Source organism: Mesoplodon densirostris, chromosome 2 (assembly GCF_025265405.1).
Source record: "Mesoplodon densirostris isolate mMesDen1 chromosome 2, mMesDen1 primary haplotype, whole genome shotgun sequence".
Taxonomy (NCBI): Eukaryota; Metazoa; Chordata; class Mammalia; order Artiodactyla; family Ziphiidae; genus Mesoplodon; species Mesoplodon densirostris.
The window spans coordinates 111,136,536-111,158,088 of NC_082662.1; the positions used below are offsets into that span (position 1 = coordinate 111,136,536).

General features: G+C 37.6%; 1 protein-coding gene across 2 annotated transcripts in view; it reads right to left on the minus strand.

Moving 5' to 3' along the window:
- Nucleotides 1-396: 396 nt before the first annotated feature.
- Nucleotides 397-21,553, minus strand: part of CTSS (cathepsin S) — a 28,932-nt gene continuing 7,775 nt past the window's right edge. For both annotated transcript variants that reach the window (XM_060087239.1, XM_060087246.1), the window contains exons 6-8: nucleotides 20,022-20,187; nucleotides 19,045-19,147; nucleotides 397-1,303 (exon numbers count right to left, since the gene is read on the minus strand). In XM_060087239.1, the coding sequence (XP_059943222.1) occupies nucleotides 1,204-1,303; nucleotides 19,045-19,147; nucleotides 20,022-20,187 (369 nt within the window). In that variant the 3' untranslated portion in view covers nucleotides 397-1,203. The remainder of the gene's footprint in view (nucleotides 1,304-19,044; nucleotides 19,148-20,021; nucleotides 20,188-21,553) is intronic.

Sequence of the window (21,553 nt, forward strand, 5' to 3'; positions counted from 1 at the left end):
GGGGACATATGTATGCATATGGCTGATTCATTTTGGTGTACTACAGAAACTAACACAGTATTGTGAAGCAATGATGCTCCGTTAAAGATCTATTAAAAGAAAAAAGTTGTCATAGCATATCACCAGCATACTACAATTTATATTCTCATGATAGATTATAATAGTTACCTAAGAATAAGAAAAGAATGGTATGGGTGGCCTCGGCCTGCAGCGGCTTGAAGCAGGGTTTTAGTTCCCCGCCAGTGATTGAGGTCGGGTTGCGGCGGTGAGAGCACCAAATCCTAGGCACTAGATCAGCGGTCAGTGAAAGGTCCGGGCCCTGTGGCGTTGCAGAAAAAGAATTCTCACAAAGATGGAAAGTGGTGAAACAAGTATTTATTTGCAGAAAAAAGTGCAGTACTTGTGGATAGACACACGAGCGGGCTCAGAAAAAGTCGCTCCCTGGTGGCAGTTTAAATCACTTATATAGGGCATTCTTTCCAGGTTTCCTTTGGCCAATCATTTTGATTTGCCTGGTTCAAAGTCTGAATTTGGTATAGCTCAGGATTTTCCCATGTGTGCATGCACATCTCTTAGCCAAGATGGATTCTACCGAAGAGGCCTATGGGTAGATTTGGCCACTTGGCATCACTCTCCTTTTGACCTCCAAGGAGACTTTCTGCGCATGTGTAGTCCGGGAGGTCTCCTGACTTCAGGAATGAGAAATATGTGGTCTTTTATTTTCTGTCTGGGCAGGGCCCAGCCTCCTCTCTCAATTGTCCTGTTATTCCCATGTCGGAGTATCAGTCCACAAGGAAAGAACTCAAACCATTTGCCCCGGGGGCCCATCTGTCTCCTGACTCATGGTATTGATACAAAGTTGAAAAGGCAGTTATTTATTAAGCATCTATATGCCATCGAGGTTCAGCAGGATATCAGGGGACTTAAAAGGACAAATAAAATAAGACAATGAAAAACATGACAGATTATCTCAGGTTGACCAGTTTTTGTACAGTTATATCTATAGTACATTATTAATTTACTTAGCAAACTGTTACCCAAGATCTGCAAAGTTAAAAAAGTAGATGAATCAAACTATATTTTCTGTTAGTACAGTAAATATACATTGATCATGACACACATTTCTACTGGTTACAGCAGGTAAAATTAAATTGTGAGAAAGTGTTTCTTCTTTCTTGAATTGTTATAAAACAAAGAGGTCCTCTAGATTTCCGGGTAAGAGGGATAACTAGCAATCCCACAGTGATTTCCACTATTTCTTGCCATCCGTATATATCCTTGGTCACCAAAGTTGAGGCCCCAGCTTTAGAAAAAGAAGTAACACAAAATTACAAATGAATATAATCAAATCACATTATCAACTTTTATCTCTTAGATTGCTTTTCTCCTAAAGAGATTATATATGAAAAGCTGTAAAACCAAATTAGAACAAAATAATATAATAGTTTCCCCAGGGCTTTTAGGCAATTTTCAAAGGATGGTTTGGTAGGTTTTAATGCTATATTAATGAATAGATTTAATACCTAAGGAAAACAATATAAGGTCCATCCTAAACCTTTAAATCCTCCTATTTCTGCAGGGAAAGAGTTTTATTATCCTTTCCAAGACCCCATCTTTAACTGTTTTTGCATAATAGGGATCATAGGTGATGATTCCCTGTCAAACTTCAATTTCTTTAGAGAGTGTCAATTAAGAAAGATTTTTGAGAGACGACTATGGAAAAGGCACACGGCAGGGGATTCTCAAAAGGAGAGCTCTCAAACACCTTTTTGACCTGGAAGTGGAGCTGAGATAAGGTAAGACTTGCTCATAGTTAAAGCTGTAAAAAATGGAATATGCTACCTTGGGAAAAGATGAGCTCCCTGGCACTGGAAGTGTTCAATTAGAGATGTATATAACTTGTCAGAGATGTTGCAGGGGGAATTCATGGGTCAGATAAGGGTTAGAGGAGATCAATGGTTCCTCACTTTTTCATTTCATGGACTTTGAGAATTTCAAAAAATTTTGCAGATTGACATAAAGTTACCAGTTTTTAAGTTAGCAAGTACAGACATTAAAAAAAACAAAACCCTTTATTATCACCATCAAATTGTAAAAGAAAAGACAGTTTAACACCAAAAACAAAACTTAAGAGGACATAACCTCTAATTTAAGTATAGTCCTTTGAGACAAATAAATTTAGATTTATGAAAGATTTACCAAAATATTCTTTTTTCTCCATTTTTCACATACTAGTGAAAAAATTGACAAAATTCTTGTAAGATAAATGACTTGTGAATTTTTTTATGATTCTGAGATTTTATAATTGTAGGTGTACAAATAATTATAATATGAGGCAGAATTCATATTCTGTATGAATTGTGCTATAACTAGTATACAAATAAAAGCATGAAATACTGTGTTTGTATTTGGAGAGCATCAGGAAATTTAGTTGAAGGGAAAACTGAACATCTTTAGGGGAGTAGTGTGAAAAGAAGATAGAAAGTTGGTTTGGGGCCATATTGTGCGGAGCTTAGAACAGCAGACTGAAGAACTTGTTTAAGTCCATAGGCAGAGGGAAGCCATTGCAAACTTTTGCTCAGGACTCAAAGGAAGGTTGTGTTTCTGCGTGCAGTGGAGAAACTAAGAAATGCTGGACTACTGGAAGAAGACAAGTGGCATAATTTAAAATAACGGTGCTTCAGTAGGCCTTAAATGTTCTATGTATCAGCCATTCACTGGACTCTTCTGGTCTTATTTCTCTCTCTCTTGTACCATTTAACACAGTTGTCTACTCTCACCTCACTTCTCTCTTGGCTTTAAGATACTACTGTGTCCTGATTTTCTCTTCTCTCTCTGGTTACTCTTTCTTAAACTCTCTTATGGGCTCCTTCTTTTTTTTTTTTTGACCGCACCAAGCGTCTTATGGGATTGACCAGCAATTGAACCAGGGCCCTCAGTAGTGAAAGCGCCAAGTCCTAACCACTGGACCTCCAGGGAATTCCCTGGGCTCCTTTTTTGATTCCTTTCATTTATTGCCACTCCCCTGCTCAAAATCCTTTAATGCCTCACCAACACCTTGAGAATAAAATCCAAACTCCGCTGTCACCTCTCATCAATGGATGCAGTGTTTTTTTGATATCTGGTTTGATAAGCGAAAGCAATAATAAATTCTGACTAAGCTATTATTATTAATATCAATAGCCACCACTTATTGAGCACTTTCTCTGTGCTAAGCAGCTTAACATATATTATCTCATTTAATCATCATCCTGTGAGGTAGGTATTATCTTCTTTTTACTAAAGAGAAAAACTGGCAGAGGTAAAGTGGCTTGCCTAAAGTCACACAGATGGTTAATTGTAAATCAAGCGTTCAAATCTAGGGTTGTTTTATTCCAAAGCCTACTGTAACTTTTATACTATCTTCCTGTGAGAGAGGTAGTATGGGGAATGAAATTCAAACCAGAACATCCAGGATCTTATATAATTAGTATATTGCTATATCGTACTATATAGTTATTTCACTGCCTAAAAACAAGGTAAAACATTTTAGATAAGCTGAGTTTAGACTTAAGTTCTGGTAATGAAAGTTGAATTGAGGCTCTTAGGAGTAGTAATATGAACTCAGTCAGTGAGAGCTAGGAGTCCCAGATCCCACTCAGTATCTGGACAAGATCAATTGTCCCAAACTTTGTAGATCCCAGACCTCTTTTTTGGCGGAGTACTGCTAACCCGTCTTTTAAAAATACAGCTGATTAAAAATCTCAAGCTAAATAAATATTTGAGGACAAATTCTTGTCTTCAGAACTGTTCAAGGTCAGTTCCAAATGCTCATTTCAGTCCTTACCAAGTTGTTTATTTTTATCAACTCTATAGCCTTTTCACTCAAACTGTTCAATTCTGGGCAAGTTTCTTAACTCTCTCAGTATCAGGAGTTTCCTATTCCGTGTTATGGGGATAAAATGCCTATCTCATAGATTACCTTAAAAATTAAATGAGAAAATGTATTTAAAGTGCTTGCACAGTGTTTGTAGTAAATGCTCAACAAGTAGAGGTAGCTATTTTTGTTCTTATCCGAGTATAAGTCCATCTGATTTGACTCAAGTAGAGTCCATACCCTTTAAAAGTATGTAGTGTTTTTCTAGGGTGACCAACAGTTCCACTTTCCCTAGGATTGTCTTGGTTTTAAAAATAAAGTCCTATGGCCTGGGAAACCCCTTAGTCAGTGACAAAGCAAGATGGTTTGTCCCCCTACCTTCTCTCTGCATATTATAGACTACTAACTTATTAGATATTCTTTCTAAAATATATGCCAATTTCCTTTGTAATAAATTGCAGCCTTGAACTTCTTAGGCTGTGCCAGACACTATTCTAGGCATTAGGATTATGGAAGTAAACAAGGTAGACAAAGTCTTTTTAAAGCCTATGCATTCTATATGGGAAACATATAATAAACAAAGAAGTACATAATATGATATGATATGATAAGTACTATAAAGAAAAATAAAGAGTAAGGGGATACAGAGTGTTGGGAATCCGGGCTACATTTAAAAAATTTTTTTTACTTATTTTATTTTATTTTATTTTATTTTTTGGCCATGCCGTATGGCTTGCAGGATCTTAGTTCCCCAACCAGGGATTGAACCAGGGCCCAGCAGTGAAAGTTCAGAGTTCGAACCACTGGACCACTAGGGAAGTCCCCAGAGCTACATTTTAGATGGGGTAGTCAGGGGATGCTTATCTGAGGAAATATTTGAGCAAAAACCTAAGTAAACTGAAGGTGCAAGTGATGCAAAATTCTGGGAAAAGAGCTGGGAATAAGCTTAGTGTGTCTGGGAAACAACAACAGGCTAGTGTACCTAGATCTCAGTGAGAGAGGGGAAAGCAATTGGAGAGGTGGTTGGAGAGGCAGGCTGAAACCAGATAATGTCCTGCTTTTAACAGACGTGGGTCTTATTCTGAGTGTGAAGGAAAGCCATTAGAGGGTCTGGAGTAGAAGAGTAATAACATCTGCTTTCTGATTTTAAAAACCTCCTTCTGGCTACAGTGTAGAGGATTGACAATAGACAAAGAGAGATGGACAGTGGCTTGAACTAGAGTGGTAACAGTAGAGATATTGAGAAGTGATAAGGTTTGGGATAATTAGTGATGGTAGAAATTACAGGATTTGCTGATGGCTTAGATGTAGGCTATCATATGAAGAAAGAAGAGATGGCTCCAATGTTTTTTGGCCTGGGGTAAGTGCTATTGGCATTTACTAAGATGCGGAAAATTGGGGCAGTAGCAGGGAGTCAAGAATTCTATTTTGAACATGTTAAGTTAAAGAGACCTATAGACACACAGATGGTAGACTGCTGGACATGGAATCTGGAGCTCAGGGGAGAGATTAGGGCTAAAGATACAAAGGTGAGAGTCATCAGCACGTACCTGGTGTTTAAAACCATGAGACTAAATGAGATTACTTAAGGAGTGAGCCTAGAGAGAGGGGGAACTGAGGCCTGGGGCAGTCTAATATTTATAAGCAAGAAGTAATAAAAGGAACTAAGGAACTCAGGAGACTGAGAAGTAAGTAGAGCAGGAAGAAAACCAGGAGAATGTGGTCCCCTGAAAGTCGAATAAAGAGTGTTTCAGAAAGGAGAGAGTAATTATGTATCAAATGTTAAGGACAGGTAAGGTGAGATTTTGAAAACTGTTTAATGAGGCAAGATGGAAGTGAGTGGCAATCTATGCAAGAGTGATTTCAGTGAAGTGGTGTAATAAATACCTGTACTGAGTTATAAACCAATATGCACGTTCTTAATCTCTTTATAGAGAAATCTCTAAGGAAAACCACTAGGCTATAACTTTTTTTCTTTTTACATCTTTTTTTCAGCCTTCAATTCCATGGAGAAGAGGCAGTATGTATGAATTTAATATAAATTCCTATAATGTTTAGTATAAAACATTTACCCTAACTCTACTTTAAGATCAGGCTCAGGCTTCCTTGGTGGCGCAGTGGTTAAGAATCCACCTGCCAGACTCTGGGAGGGCTCACACCAAGGAGTACTTCCCAGAACTTCTGCTGCCAGTGCCCTTGTCCCTGCAGTGAGCCACAGCCACCCCCTGCCTCTGCAGGAGACCCTCCAACACTAGTAAGCTACAGGGCAAGCAGAAGCAAGAAGAACTACAATCCTGCAGCCTGTGGAACAAAAATCACATTCACAGAAAGATAGACAAGATGAAAAGGCAGAGGGCTATGTACCAGATGAAGGAACAAGATAAAACCCCAGAAAAACAACTAAATGAAGTGGAGATTGGCAAACTTCCAGAAAAAGAATTCAGAATAATGATAGTGAAGATGATCCAGGACTGTGGAAAAAGAATGGAGGCAAAGATTGAGAAGATGCAAGAAATGTTTAACAAAGGCCTAGAAGAATTAAAGAACAAACAAACAGAGATGAACAATACAGTAACTGAAATGAAAACTACACTAGAAGGAATCAATAGCAGAATAACTGAGGCAGAAGAACGGATAAGTGACCTGGAAGGCAGAATGGTGGAATTCACTGCTGCGGAACAGAATAAAGAAAAAAGAATGAAAAGAAATGAAGACAGCCTAAGAGACCTCTGGGACAACATTAAATGCAACAACATTCGCATTATAGGGGTCCCAGAAGGAGAAGAGAGAGAGAAAGGACCCAAGAAAATATTTGAAGAGATTATAGTTGAAAACTTCCCTAACATGGGAAAGGAAATAGCCACCCAAGTCCAGGAAGCACAGTGAGTCCCATACAGGATAAACCCAAGGAGAAACACGGCAAGACACATAGTAATCAAATTGGCAAAAATTAAAGACAAAGAAAAATTATTGAAAGCAGCAAGGGAAAAATGACAAATAACATACAAGGGAACCCCCATAACGTTAACAGCTGATTTCTCAGCAGAAACTCTACAAGCCAGAAGGGAGTGGCATGACATATTGAAAGTGATGAAGGGGAAGAAGCTACAACCAAGATTACTCTACCCGGCAAGGATCTCATTCAGATTCGAAGGAGAAATCAAAAGCTTTACAGACAAGCAAAAGCTAAGAGAATTCAGCACCACCAAACCAGCTCTACAACAACCACTAAAGGAACTTCTCTAAGTGGGAAACACAAGAGAAGAAAAGGACCTACAAAAACAAACCCAAAACAATTAAGAAAATGGTCATAGGAACATACATATCAATAATTACCTTAAACGTGAATGGATTAAATGCTCCAACCAAAAGACACAGGCTTGCTGAATGGATACAAAAACAAGAACCATCTATATGCTGTCTACAAGAGACCCACTTCAGACCTAGGGACACATACAGACTGAAAGTGAGGGGATGGAAAAAGATATTCCATGCAAATGGAAATCAAAAGAAAGCTGGAGTAGCAATACTCATATTGGATAAAATAGACTTTAAAATAAAGAACGTTACAAGAGACAAGGAAGGACACTACATAATGATCAAGGGATCAATCCAAGAAGAAAATATAACAATTATAAATATATATGCACCCAACATAGGAGCACCTCAATACATAAGACAACTGCTAACAGCTCTAAAAGAGGAAATCGACAGTAACACAATAATAGTGGGGGACTTTAACACCTCACTTACACCAATGGACAGATCATCCAAACAGAAAATAAATAAGGAAACACAAGCTTTAAATGACACAATAGACCAGGTAGATTTCATTGATATTTATAGGACATTCCATCCAAAAACAGCAGATTACACTTTCTTCTCAAGTGTGCATGGAACATTCTCCAGGATAGATCACATCTTGGGTCACCAAAGCCTCAGTAAATTTAAGAAAATTGAAATCATATCAAGTACCTTTTCTGACCACAACACTATGAGATTAGAAATGAATTACAGGGGAAAAAACATAAGAAACACAAACACATGGAGGCTAAAAAATACGTTACTAAATAACCAAGAGATCACTGAAGAAATCAAAGAGGAAATCAAAAAATACCTAGAGACAAATGACAATGAAAACACGATGATCCAAAACCTATGGGATGCATCAAGAGCACTTCTAATAGGAAAATTTATAGCTATACAAGAAACAAGAAAAACCTCAAATAAACAATCTAACCTTACACCTAAAGGAACTAGAGAAAGAAGAACAAACAAAACACAAAGATAGCAGAAGGAAAGAAATCATAAAGATCAGAGCAGAAATAAATGAAATAGAAACAAAGAAAACAATAACAAAGATCAATAAAACTAAAAGCTGGTTCTTTGAGAAGATAAACAAAATTGACAAACCATTAGCCAGACTCATCAAGAAAAAGAGGGAGAGGACTCAAATCAATAAACTTAGAAATGAAAAAGGAGAAGTTACAACAGACACCACAGAAATACAAAGCAACCTAAGACACTACTACAAGCAACTCTATGTCAATAAAATGGACAACCTGGAAGAAATGGACCAATTCTTAGAAAGGTATAACCTTCCAAGACTGAACCAGGAAGAAGTAGAAAATATGAAGAGACCAATCACAAGTAGTGAAATTGAAACTGTGATTAAAAATCTTCCAACAAACAAAAGTCCAGGACCAGATGGCTTCACAGGTGAATTCTATCAAACATTTAGAGACGAGCTAACAACCATCCTTCTCAAACTCTTCCAAAAAATTGCGGAGGAAGAAATACTCCCAAACTCATTCTATGAGGCCACCATCACCCTGTTACCAAAACCAGACAAAGATACTACAAGAAAAGAAAATTACAGACCAATATCACTGATGAATATAGATGCAGAAATCCTCAACAAAATACTAGCAAACAGAATCCAACAACACATTAAAAGGATCATACACCATGATCAAGTGGGATTTATCCCAGGGATGCAAGGATTCTTCAATATATGCAAATCAATCAATGTGATACAACATATTAACAAATTGAAGAATAAAAACCATATGATCATCTCAATAGATGCAGAAAAAGCTTTTGACAAAATTCAACACCGATTTATGAAAAAAAACTCTCCAGAAAGTGGGCATAGAGGGAACCTACCTCAACATAATAAAGGCCATATACGACAAACCCACACCAAACATCATTCTCAATGGTGAAAAACTGAAAACATTGCCTCTAAGATCAGGAACGAGACAAGGATGTCCACTCTCACCACTATTATTCAACATAGTTTTGGAAGTCCTAGCCATGGCAATCAGATAAGAAAAAGAAACAAAAGGAATACAAATTGGAAAAGAAGAAGTAAAACTGTCACTGTTTGCAGATGACATGATACTATACATAGAGAATCCTAAAGATGCCACCAGAAAACTACTAGAGCTAATCAATGAATTTGGTAAAGTTGCAGGATATAAAATTAATGCACAGAAATCTCTTGCATTCCTATACACTAATGATGAAAAATCTGAAAGAGAAATTAAGGAAACACTCCCATTTACCATTGCAACAAAAAGAATAAAATACCTAGGAATAAACCTATCTAGGGAGACAAAAGACCTGTTTGCAGAAAACTATAAGACACTGATGAAAGAAATTAAAGATGATACCAACAGATGGAGAGATATGCCATGTTCTTGGATCGGAAGAATCAATATTGTGAAAATGACTATACTACCCAAAGCAATCTACAGATTCAATGCAATCCCTATCAAATTACCAATGGCATTTTTTATGGAACTAGAACAAAAAGTCTTAAAGTTTGTATGGAGACACAAAAGACCCCGAATAGCCAAAGCAGTCTTGAGGGAAAAAAATGGAGCCGGAGGAATCAGACTCCCTGACTTCAGACTATACTACAAAGCTACAGTAACCAAGACAATATGGTACTGGCACAAAAACAGAAATATAGATCAATGGAACAGGATAGAAAGCCCAGAGATAAACCCATGCACCTATGGTCAACTAATCTATGACAAAGAAGGCAAGGATATACAATGGAGAAAAGACAGTCTCTTCAATAAGTGGTGCTGGGACAACTGGACAGCTACATGTAAAGAATGAAATTAGGACACTCCCTAACACCATACACAAAAATAAACTCAAAATGGATTAGAGACCTAAATGTAAGACTGGACACTATAAAACTCTTAGAGGAAAACATAGGAAGAACACTCTTTGACATAAATCACAGCAAGATCTTTTTTGGTCCACCTCCTAGAGTAATGGAAATAAAAACAAAAATAAACAAATGGGACCTAATGAAACTTCAAAGCTTTTGCACAGCAAAGGAAACCATAAACAAGACAAAAAGACAACCCTCAGAATGGGAGAAAATATTTGCAAACGAATCAACGGACAAAGCATTTATCTCCAAAATATATAAACAGCACATGCAGCTGTTTAAAATATTAAAAAAATATTAAAATATTAAAAAAACAAACAACCCAATCCAAAAATGGGCAGAAGACCTAAATAGATATTTCACCAAAGAAGACATAGAGATGGCCAGGAAGCACATGAAAAGCTGCTCAACATCACTAATTATTAGAGAAATGCAAATCAAAACTACAATGAGGTATCACCTCACACCAGTTAGAATGGGCATCATCAGAAAATCTACAAACAACAAATGCTGGAGAGGTTGTGGAGAAAAGGGAACCTTCTTGCACTGTTGGTGAGAATGTAAATTGATACAGCTACTATGGAGAACAGCATGGAGGTTCCTTAAAAAACTAAAAATTGAATTACCATATGATCCAGCAATCCCACTACTGGGCATATACCCAGAGAAAACCATAATTCAAAAAGACACATGCACCCCAATGTTCATTGCAGCACTATTTACAATAGTCAGGTCATGGAAGCAACCTAGATGCCCATCAACAGACGAATGGATAAAGAAGATGTGGTACATATAAACAATGGAATATTACTCAGCCATAAAAAGGAACCAAATTGGGTCATTTGTTGAGACGTGGATGGATCTAAAGACTGTCATACAGAGAGTGAAGTAAGTCAGAAAGAGAAGAACAAATACCGTATATTAACACATGTATGTGGAACCTAGAAAAATGATACAGATGAACTGGTTTGCAGAGCAGAAGTTGAGACACAGATGTAGAGAACAAATGTATGGACACCAAGGGGGGAAAGCGGCGGGGGGTGGTGGTGGTGGTGTGATGAATTGGGCGATTGGGATTGACATGTATACACTGATGTCTATAAAACTGATGGCTAATAATAACCTGCTGTATAAAAAAATAAATACAGTTCAATTTAAAAATTGAAAAAAAAAAAGAATCCACCTAGCAATGCAGGGGACACAGGTTCCAGCCCTGGTCCGGTAAGATCCCACATGCTGCCGAGCAACTAAGCCCGTGCGCCACAACTACTGAGACTGCGCTCTAGAGCCCGTGAACCACAACTACTGAGCCCACGTGCTGCAACTGCTGAAGCCCGCGCGCCTAGAGCCTGTGCTCCACAACAAGAGAGGCCACCGCAATGAGAAGCCCGCTCACCCCAATGAAGAGTAGCTCCTGCTCGCCACAACTAGAGAAAAGCCCGCGGGCAGCAACAAAGACCCAACGCAGCCAAAAAAAAAAAAAAAAAAAAAAAATCCGGCTCTCTTGAAAGATCATTCAACAGTTTTCAGTGAAGGAAAATGGAATATGTTCTTTCTTCTAACTTATATTTTAATAACTTAATGCCACTTATGGATGAAGAAGAGTCATTTCTGTACCCACCCCCAACCCAATCCATCAACTTACCGCATGACCTAGAGGCCCATCTATTTCGCAACTATTTATTTTAGAGAGTTCACCAGATATTGCTTAAAGGTGTCCTGGGTGCTTACTTAGTTTTTTGGTGTGTGTGTTTGCATGCATGGGTGTGTATGTGTGTGTGCATGCATGTGTGTGTGTGTGTGTCTTTAAGGTTCTAATGGGCACATAGTTAATACCTTTAATATTTTTTCCTCAGGCCAAAGTTGTCTCATGCCCAGTAACTGTGGAGCCTGCATTACTCATTGATCTGTATGTTAAATTAAACTCCTCCCTTTTTTTCGCAAAGACAATCTTGGCCCATCTTGTGGGCAGTCCCTTAGACTGGGGTGGCCTTCTGACAAAGTTTAGGCTCCTAAACTTTTCTAAGTACATAGCAGTTGTATCTCTAGCTCAGCTAGTTTTCTAGATTTATAGATCTGCCCATCACTGAAACATAGACTATCCAAATACTTAAGGATCTTCTCAGATAGTTTAACCTCAAAATCTCTACTGCCTAATATTTAGGGAGAAGTCCCTGAAAAATATGTAGTTCATCATTCCTCACTTAGATGATCTAGTTTTATTTCTGAATTAAGTCAAACCATCAGAGGGTTGTATAATAAGGTATTTTGCATTATTTTGGTCCCCATAAAATAATTTTTACTCAGTTATGCTTGGTATTAAATCATTTGCCTATATGCTAGACATTCTGAAAGCATTCTGTAAAACTTCTAGCTGCATTTACGGTTGGGATGTTACTAAGGGCATAGTTTTCTGCATTAGATTGTATTCTCTTTATAGAGCTTCAAAGGAGGAATAATAATAAAAATAATAACTATGATTTATTGGACATATTATGTGTCAGACACTATGTGCTAAGTGTTTTATATACATTATCTTGTTAAATCCTTATAGTAATCTTGAAACTATTATTCCCATTTTACAAATGGGAGAATTGAAAGTTAAAGATATTAAGTAACCTGCCTAAGGTCACACGGACAGTAAAGGAGCTAGGATTCTAAGCAAGTTCTGCCTGGCTTCAAAGTAAATGCTTTTACTTGCTATGCTATACTGTATTATAAAAAGAAGCTAAATACCCATGTCCAGAAAGGGAGAAAAATTCAGGGACATTGGATCAGTGTTATATATATACCAAAAAGTTTAAGTGTAAACAAAAGGAAGATAAGAAAGAAGAAGCCAAATAGAGGAGGACTCCACATTCTTTTACTTAAGGTTAACTTGGTAGCACTGGAATGACATAGAATCTAACCTTTTAAGAGATCATTAAGAGCAAGTTTGATAATATAAGAGGGTTTTGCTTGAGTCAACCTCTGTGGAGCCTGAAATTCATGACCATATCCAATCTGTCCTTGCTGGGATTTAGTGTCAGAATCGCTGTGGTCGTTCATAATTTGTCCCCTTCCTATCTCACATCTCTCTCTAACAGGCTTCTTATACTACTACCTTTATAAAAGAACATGCAGTTCCCTTAACTCATTTACTTTCTCTCAGTTCTAGACTTTGGCACATTTACCTTCGTCTGTTCTGATTGCCCTTTTTCGTCTGGTTATTTCTTTCTCATCCTTCAAGATTCAATCAAATAATCTGGCTAAAAGGCCCTCCCAGACTCCCCAGACTATGCCAGGTACTCTTATTCTGTGCTTCCACTGCAACGGATGCATACCTCCATCTTAGCATTTATTACATTCTATTGCGATGGTCTGTACATGCACACACCTGTTTCCTTGACTCTACGTACTAAACTATGAGTATCTTGAAGGATGATAGGAAGGCTGTATTTTTCATTGCCTAGCACTGTGCTTGGCACATGATAGGTACTAATATATGTTTGTTGAATCAATGTATGAACAAAGATACAAAAATGAACAAGAGACTGTTCTACCTTTGAGGAGTTTATATTTTAGTGAATGGAACATGATTTATAGAAATAGCTATAACAGAAGGTACAATTTGTTAAATGCTATAATAGAATTTATAAAGCATTGCTAAAGCTTAGAAGTTAGAGAAACAATTCTGAGTAAATGAATGGGGTATGGAAGAGAGAGCATTGAGGTAGGTTTTTTTGAAGAATGAATAGGATTTTAATGATATTTTATGGATTTTTAAGGTTTTTTATTTTAAAAGTAATAAGTGGTTTGTTAAAGACAATTTTGAAAATATGTATAGGCAGACAAAGACAACCTTTGGGTTTTTTTGTTTTGTTTTGTTTTGTTTTTTCTGTGCCGCGGGGCAGGTGGGATCCTAGATTTTTTTTTTTTTTTTTGGCCAAGCTGTGGCATGTGGGATCTTAGTTCCCTGACCAGGGATCAAACCCATGCCCCCTGCAGTGGAACAGTGGAAGTGCGGAGTCTTAACCACTGGACTGACAGGGAGGTCCCAAAGACAACCATTATTAACATTTGGTATAATTCCTTCTGGTCCTTTAGTATAACATATATCAGGGAAATGGTGTATACTATTTTAAACTTAATACTTATACTGTATATAAATGTTGTATTTATATGTATTTTTTCATTTAAACATATATTCCAAGTATTTTATTAGGTTATTAATAATGGTCTGAATAAACATAATTTCTAACACATGGACTGATTATCTCATAATTTATTTAACACTATTTCTATTGTTAGGCATTTTTGGTTGCTTACTAGTTTTCACTATTAAAGGAGAAGAATGCTACAATTTACACAAGTCAGGTGTGAAGTTTGCCCCAAATTAGGATTATTTTCTTCATATAGATTACAAGAAATGGAAATAATTGGATGAAGAATATGAACACTTAAAAAGTTCTTTATTCATATTATCCAACTGCTTTCAAGAAGGACTGTAAAACTTTACTCTTCCACCAGAATGTATAAGGGTGCCCATTTCACCACAGACAGTGGGGTTTCTGTAGGGAACAATGGGCTTTAAGGGCATTTCAGAAAGATGAAACGGCACAAGTAACAAATTAGAAATAGCTAAGTAGGGCTTCCCTGGTGGTGCAATGCCTGTCAACGCAGGGGACACGGGTTCGAGCCCTGGTCTGGGAAGATCCCACTTGCCTTGGAGCAACTAAGCCCGTGTGCCACAACTATTGAACCTGCGCTCTAGAGCCCACGAGCCACAACTACTGAGCCCTTGTGCCACACTACTGAAGCCTGCGCCTAGAGCCCATGCTCCACAACAAGAAGCCACCACAATGAGAAGCCCGTGCACCACAACAAAGAGTAGCCCCCGCTTGCCGCAACTAGAGAAAGCCCGTGCACAGCAATGAAGACCCAATGCAGCCAAAAATTAATTAATTAAATAAAGAAAATATCATTAGAAAAAATAGAAGAAAAAAGAAATAGCTAAGTGTCTCTAAACTTAAAGAATTCTGAGAAAGTAGTTTGCTGTGGCCAGAGTGTGAGTATGGGTACATGAGAATATAGTGGAAGAAAAGTGTAAAAGGCTATGTTGGAAGCTACCTAGTGGAGACCCTTGAGCGCCTGGCCAGGAGTTTGGACTTTATTTTGATGAAAATGGTAGACTGTTTAGAATTTTAACCTTGGGTTTGGATGATACATATTTTAAGAAGATACTTCCATAGCTGGGTGGGAAGAGAATCTGAATTAATGTCATTAGGAATGGAAAAGAGAAAATACATATAAAGTATGATTCAGAGGCCTAAAGGACAGGGCTGTGTGGGTTTAAGGAGAGAAGGAAGAGCCCAAGATGATACCAAGGCTTTGATGATCTGAAGATGATGATGTATTACTCAAAATAGAGAATAATTTTCCCTTGAACTTACTCTGAAATCATTTTCATGGATGGGGGATTTAGGGCAAGTTGGGATAGGGAGAGGGGGAATTTGATTTTAGATTTGTTGAGTGAGAGAGAGAGAGAGAGAGAGAGAATATGTGTGTGTGTGTGTGTGTGTATGTGTGTTGTAAGTGGAAGTAGGGCAGGTGGGTGGGGAATTTTGATTTTTAAAGTAGAGCTAAAGTTGGAAGTTGGACATAGAAGTCTGTTGCTTAGTAGAAAGGTAATTTTTAGAAATTGTGAACTGGGTATCATTCACATAATGGTGATAGATGAAGCTCAAGGGTCAGAGGAGTTTGCTTTGGCATGGCTAGAGCTAGAGTGTAAGGGACAGGTGGAAGAAAATAACCTAAGAAATGAGGCTAAAGCTGATATAGCAAAACAAGCCAGGAGAGTGATATGTCATAGATGTCATAGAACTAAATGCAGTAGAGAGTTTATAAAGCAGAGAAGTCTCTCACATTTCTGTGCCATTGCATATCCTTTTTGGGTCATTGGGCAACTTACTTCCCTCCTCCAACACATGAGCAGTTCCTTTCATCTGAAAACTTGTTGCAAGTAGTGCCTTCTCTCTGGAGCTTTAGGCAGTTAGGCATCTCCTCTATGGCCCCATAGCCATTTAGACATATTATACCATGATGTGTTGTATTTTATTGCTTAAAAATACATCTAATTCCCAAGTGGACTGTGAGCCCTTACAGGATAGGATGATTTCTCATTAATTTTTGTATTTCCAAGGCCTAGATAATGTCTGTCACATTGTAGATGCCTAGAAAATGCTTGTTAAATTAGTAAGTGCTAAGAAGAGGTTTTGAATTAAAACCCTAAAAGATATATAATCTTTAAGAAGAAACTTCAATAGAGAAGAGGATTTACAATACCTACTGTAGGGAGTAAACAAGATATATATATATGAAAGTATTGCTCCATTTAAAAAAGTTATCACCGGTCTAGACCCAAGCTGATCAGTACTGTGAATGGGTTATAAATGAACCAAGATATTAATCACCTCAACTACTTTCCCAATGGGCCATGCAAATATTATCATCTTTGTGGGCCACAACATGAAAAAGATAGGAAAGTACCTTTTTGTTTGTTTACTTATGATCTGTAGACTAGGTACTTCCAGTAAAGATTTGAGGGGGGTTATGGGTTGAATTGTGTCCCTTCCAAATTAATATGTTGGAACCCTAACCCCCAGTACTTCAGAATGTGACCTTATTTGGAAATAGAAGCAATGCAGATATAATTAGCCAAGAACAGGTCATTAGGGTGGGCCCTAATCCAATATGACCGGTCTTATAAAAAGAGAACATTGGACAGAAATACACATGCACCAGGGAGAATGTCATGTGGAAATGAAGGCAGAGATCAGGTGATGCTTCTACAAGCCAAGGAAAGCCAAAGATTGCCAGCAAAACTTCAGAAGCTGGAGGAAAGTCACAGCCCTTCTGACTTCTAGTCTCTAGAACTGTGAGACAATAAATTTCTGTTGTTTAAGCCACTCAGTTTGTGATATTTTGTTATGGGAGCCCTGGAAAACTAATACAAGGAGAAACTTGGAAACTAATACAAGGAGACACGTTTAAGTCTCATCTCTTCATATTTCCTCTTTTTTTCCCTCTGAAAGCTACATTACTTTTGTTTATGGGTTTTATGGATGTCAGCTAATTCATGTATTGAGGGGCTGTTAGGTGCCACATACTGTGATGAGGATTCAAAGACAGGACATAATCTCTGCCCCAAAGGCACATACAGAATATTGGAGTGACAGTTAGGTGAACATACAATTTAAATATAATGTGTAAAATATTCCAGTATGCATAGGATATTTTAGGAACATAGAAAAAAAGACATTTTGCCTAGCCCAAGAATTTAGGGAAAACTTTCTGGTATAGATAATGCCTGAGCTGGTTTTGAAGGGAAAGGAGGAATAAACCAAGTGAGGAGAAAGGATGTTTCAGGCAGAGGGGCCAGCATAACCAAGATATGAAGATATTAAAGGTAAAATGATATGTATGGGAACTATAACTGTGTATGTTTCAATATAACTAGAATGAAAAATGTGAGACAAGTGCCAGGAGTTGAGGCTGGCAAGGCAGGTAGGGACCAGACATAGGCAACTCATCTTTTCTACTAGGGAACATTCATCTCACAATGAATGGTACTAAGCATAAGAGGTATAAGCCCAGACTTATATTTTAGACAAACCAGATTGGAAGCAGTATAAAAGACAGATTTAAGAGTAAAGGAGACCTGGGTATACATCCAAAAAAAACAAAAACACTAATTCAAAAAGATACATGCACCCGAATGTTAATAGCAGCATTATTTATAACAGCCAAGACATGGAAACAACCTAAGTGTCCATCAACAGATGAATGGATAAAGAAGATGTGGTATATATATAATGGAATACCATTCAGCCATAAAAAAGAAGGAAAATTTTGCCATTTGCAGCAACATGGATGGACTTGGAGGACATTATGCTAAATGAAATAAGGCAGACAGAAAAATAAATACTGTACGATATTGCTTATATGTAGAATCTAAAAAATACAATAAACTAGTGAGTATAATATAAAAGAAGCAGACTCACAGATATAGAGAACAAAGTAGTGGTTACCAGTGGCAGGGTGGGGGAGTGGGCGGTACTAAGTATTGGGTGTAAGATAGGCTCAAGGGTGTATTGTACAAGCCAGGGAATATAGCCAATATTTTGTAATAACTGTAAATGTAAAGTAACCTTTAAAAATTGTGTAAAATAATTTAAATTTTTTTAATTAAAAAAGAAAAAGAAAGAGTAAAGGAGACCAGTTAGATGGTTACAGGGAGAGTCCAGGCAAGAGATGTCTCAACTAGAACAATAATAGAAGAAATGGAGAGGGGGCAAAATCAAGGACAGATATGAGGTAAAATTAGTTCGACTTGTTGCTTGATTGGGTCTGGAGGATCTAAGACAAATCCATAGTATCTAATTGGGTAACTATGTTGTGTAGCGTTGCCTTTTAGTGAGATGGGAAGTTCTGAGAAGGAACAAAATGGTAGGGAGGGCACCGGGTTCCCTGGACATGCTGAGTTTGGAGAAACTAAGATACATGGAAGTGCATGTGTCCTGATAAATAAATCTGAAGTTCAGGGCAGAGGTCAGAGCTAGAGCTAGAGATTTGAAAGCCATCAGCATATAGTTATAGCTGAAATCATAAGAATGGAATGATTGTATCCAAGAAAGATGTAGAATAAGAAGAGTAATGGGCAGAGGATGGAGCCCTGGAGGAAAGACCAATAACTGGGGGCTAAGCAGAGGAATGGGTATTCATAAAGGAGACCAACAAGGAATGATCAGAGAAGTATTGTAGAAGATAAACCATGAAAACCAAGAGCTGACCACAGAATAGGAAGTGAAGAATTCTGAGTAATTTAAAATGTCACTTTATAAGAAGCTATAAATATTCACCATTTTCAATATCATGATGACCATAATCACAAGAAAGCATTGGTTGAGGCTCCCTCAAATTCCTGATTTTACTTAAATATACGTTCAAGTGTGAGTACCTGTTTTTCACAAGCCAGTAGTCTCTCCCGTTAAGGTTACCATAGCCAATCACCAGTACACCATGATTCACAGTCTGAGTACACAAGGGATCATAGTAGACACCTGAGAATAAAATATGGGTAGAGAAAAAGAGTAAGTGATGTGTGGCAATGAAGGACATTTGAAAATGCTATTTTATTAGACTGTTTTCGGTATATGTCAGGAACATATACTCTCACATTTAAACTATTTAGAGTTCATGATTCTTTGCCATCAATGCTGTATTTCTCAGGGTTTTTTTGTTGTTGTTGTTTTGTTTGTCTGTTTGTTTGTTTAGCCAAGCTTGGCATCAGTCTAATCACAGCTCCCTCAGAAATCTTCTTTGATGAACTGACACATTTTTCTAATTATTTTTTAATTTATATTGTTGTATTTCTATGTATATATTCCTAAATTGTTTGTTCTATACATTTTCATCCTTTACTAAATTAAATGATCTTTAAGGTGAGGTTTGAAAAAAAAAAAAGATGATAACTTTCTAGTTTGTCTAATACAACGCTCTACCCTTAGTGGGCGCCCTCCTTGTACACTACTGTGTTGTACCACAGCGGCTACAGCAGCTAGGAGCTCAGGCTGTGGAGTCAGGCAGCATGGTTTCTAATTCCAGCTGACCACTTGCAGACTCTATGACTTTAGGCAAGTTAACCTAAGACTTAATTTTTTCATCTGTAAAATAGGGCTATTGTAAGGATTAAATGAGATAATGCACAGAAAGAATTTAGCATAGTACCTGGCCTGTACTCTTAGTAAATTTTGACAACTGTTACTTTACTAATTAGAACTGGGTATAAAAATATGTATATGAAATGATATGAGGCGGAGGATTCCGTTTAACCTAATCTAAGCATCCAGAGGCATAGTGATGGGGAAGAAGAATATTCTTTCTTATGGTGCAAGGGCAGTAAAAAGCACGAGGATAACATGTCTGGATTTTTACCACTTCTGTAGAGGAAGAAAGAAGAATGGCGTGCATCTATAGCAACAGACACAGGTCCTTTGTTGGCCACAGCTTCTTTTAAGGCATCTTCACTGCCGAAGGGAAGTTCAGTATACCTTGAACAAGTGGCAGCTCGATTTTTTGCATCATACTGGCACTTTTCATCCTGTGGGAAAAGGATAAATCAGATAAAGAAGTATACTTCAACTTCCTTTATAAATTGACAGTATCTTAAGTCTGGATTTCAAATATGCTTTCTTTCCTCATTTAGTCTTTTCAAGTGTCTAAGGCTGCTTCTTCCTTTTAAAGAAACATAAAATCTTCCAAACCCTAATAGTTCTATGTTTCACCAATAAAAGAGGAAATACAGAACCATTCTATTGCTTTAAATTGTATACATCTTCATATGTACAAATTTACCAGGGTAATGTCTCTCAGACTCTAACGTGGATTGTTAGGGGCATACTACATCAAGACTCGAGACTAGAGCTTTAAGATCTTTTTGATGGTATAATACCTGCAAGATGATCTGCAGTTTAGGGACTTCCCTGGTGGCACAGTGGTTAAGAATCCGCCTGTCAGTGCAGGACATGGGTTTAATCCCTGGTCCGGGAAGATCCCGCATGCCGTGGAGCAACTAAGCCCGTGAGCCACAACTACTGAGTCCGCAAGCTGCAACTACTGAAGCCTGTGCGCCTAGAACCCGTGCTCTGCAACAAGAGAAGCCACTGCAACGAGAAGCCCGCGCACCGCAATGAAGAGTAGCCCTCACTCACCGCAAATAGAGAAAGCCCACACAGCAAATAAATAAATAAATAACATAATTTTTTTTAAATGCCAGAACAAGTCTCAAAATAAAAATCTAAATATAACAAATTTTAATCAAAACATAATAAACCAGTCTTAAAAAAATGATCTGCAGTTTAAATATTGGTTTAAAAACACCATATTTCAAGTGAGAAAGGGGAGTTTACAAATTCATGTTTGTTGTGTATACAACTATGTTTTTAAAATGCTTAAAAGGAAAAAGAACTTGAAAGAAATAAACCAAAAAAATAGCGGTTAATGTAAGAAGTTTTTGAATGATTTTTTTGTCTTTTCTGAATTTTCTGTCATATGGAAGAAAAGTGTGATGAACCTGCAAGGAGGAGGAGAGCATTATTTAGCTTTTTAGTAGGTAGAAGAAAGATGGTTGATGATCTGACAATAAGGTTGAGGATAGGAGGTTGTGGGACAAAAAAGTTTAAATACCAGGCAGATATACAGAAAGAATTTTAAGGAAGGTTTGCTGAAAATCTATTTTTCTAATAATTAATTTATTTTTATTATTATTATTTTTGGCTGTGTTGGGTCTTCATTGCTGCACGTGGGCTTTCTCTAGTTGCGGCAAGCAGGGCCTACTTTTTGTTGCAGTGCATGGGCTTCTCATTGCGGTAGCTTCTCTTATTGCAGAGCATGGGCTCTAGGAGCGCGGGCTCAGTAGCTGTGGCTCGCAGGTTCCAGAGCACAGGCTCAGTAGTTGTGGCGCACGG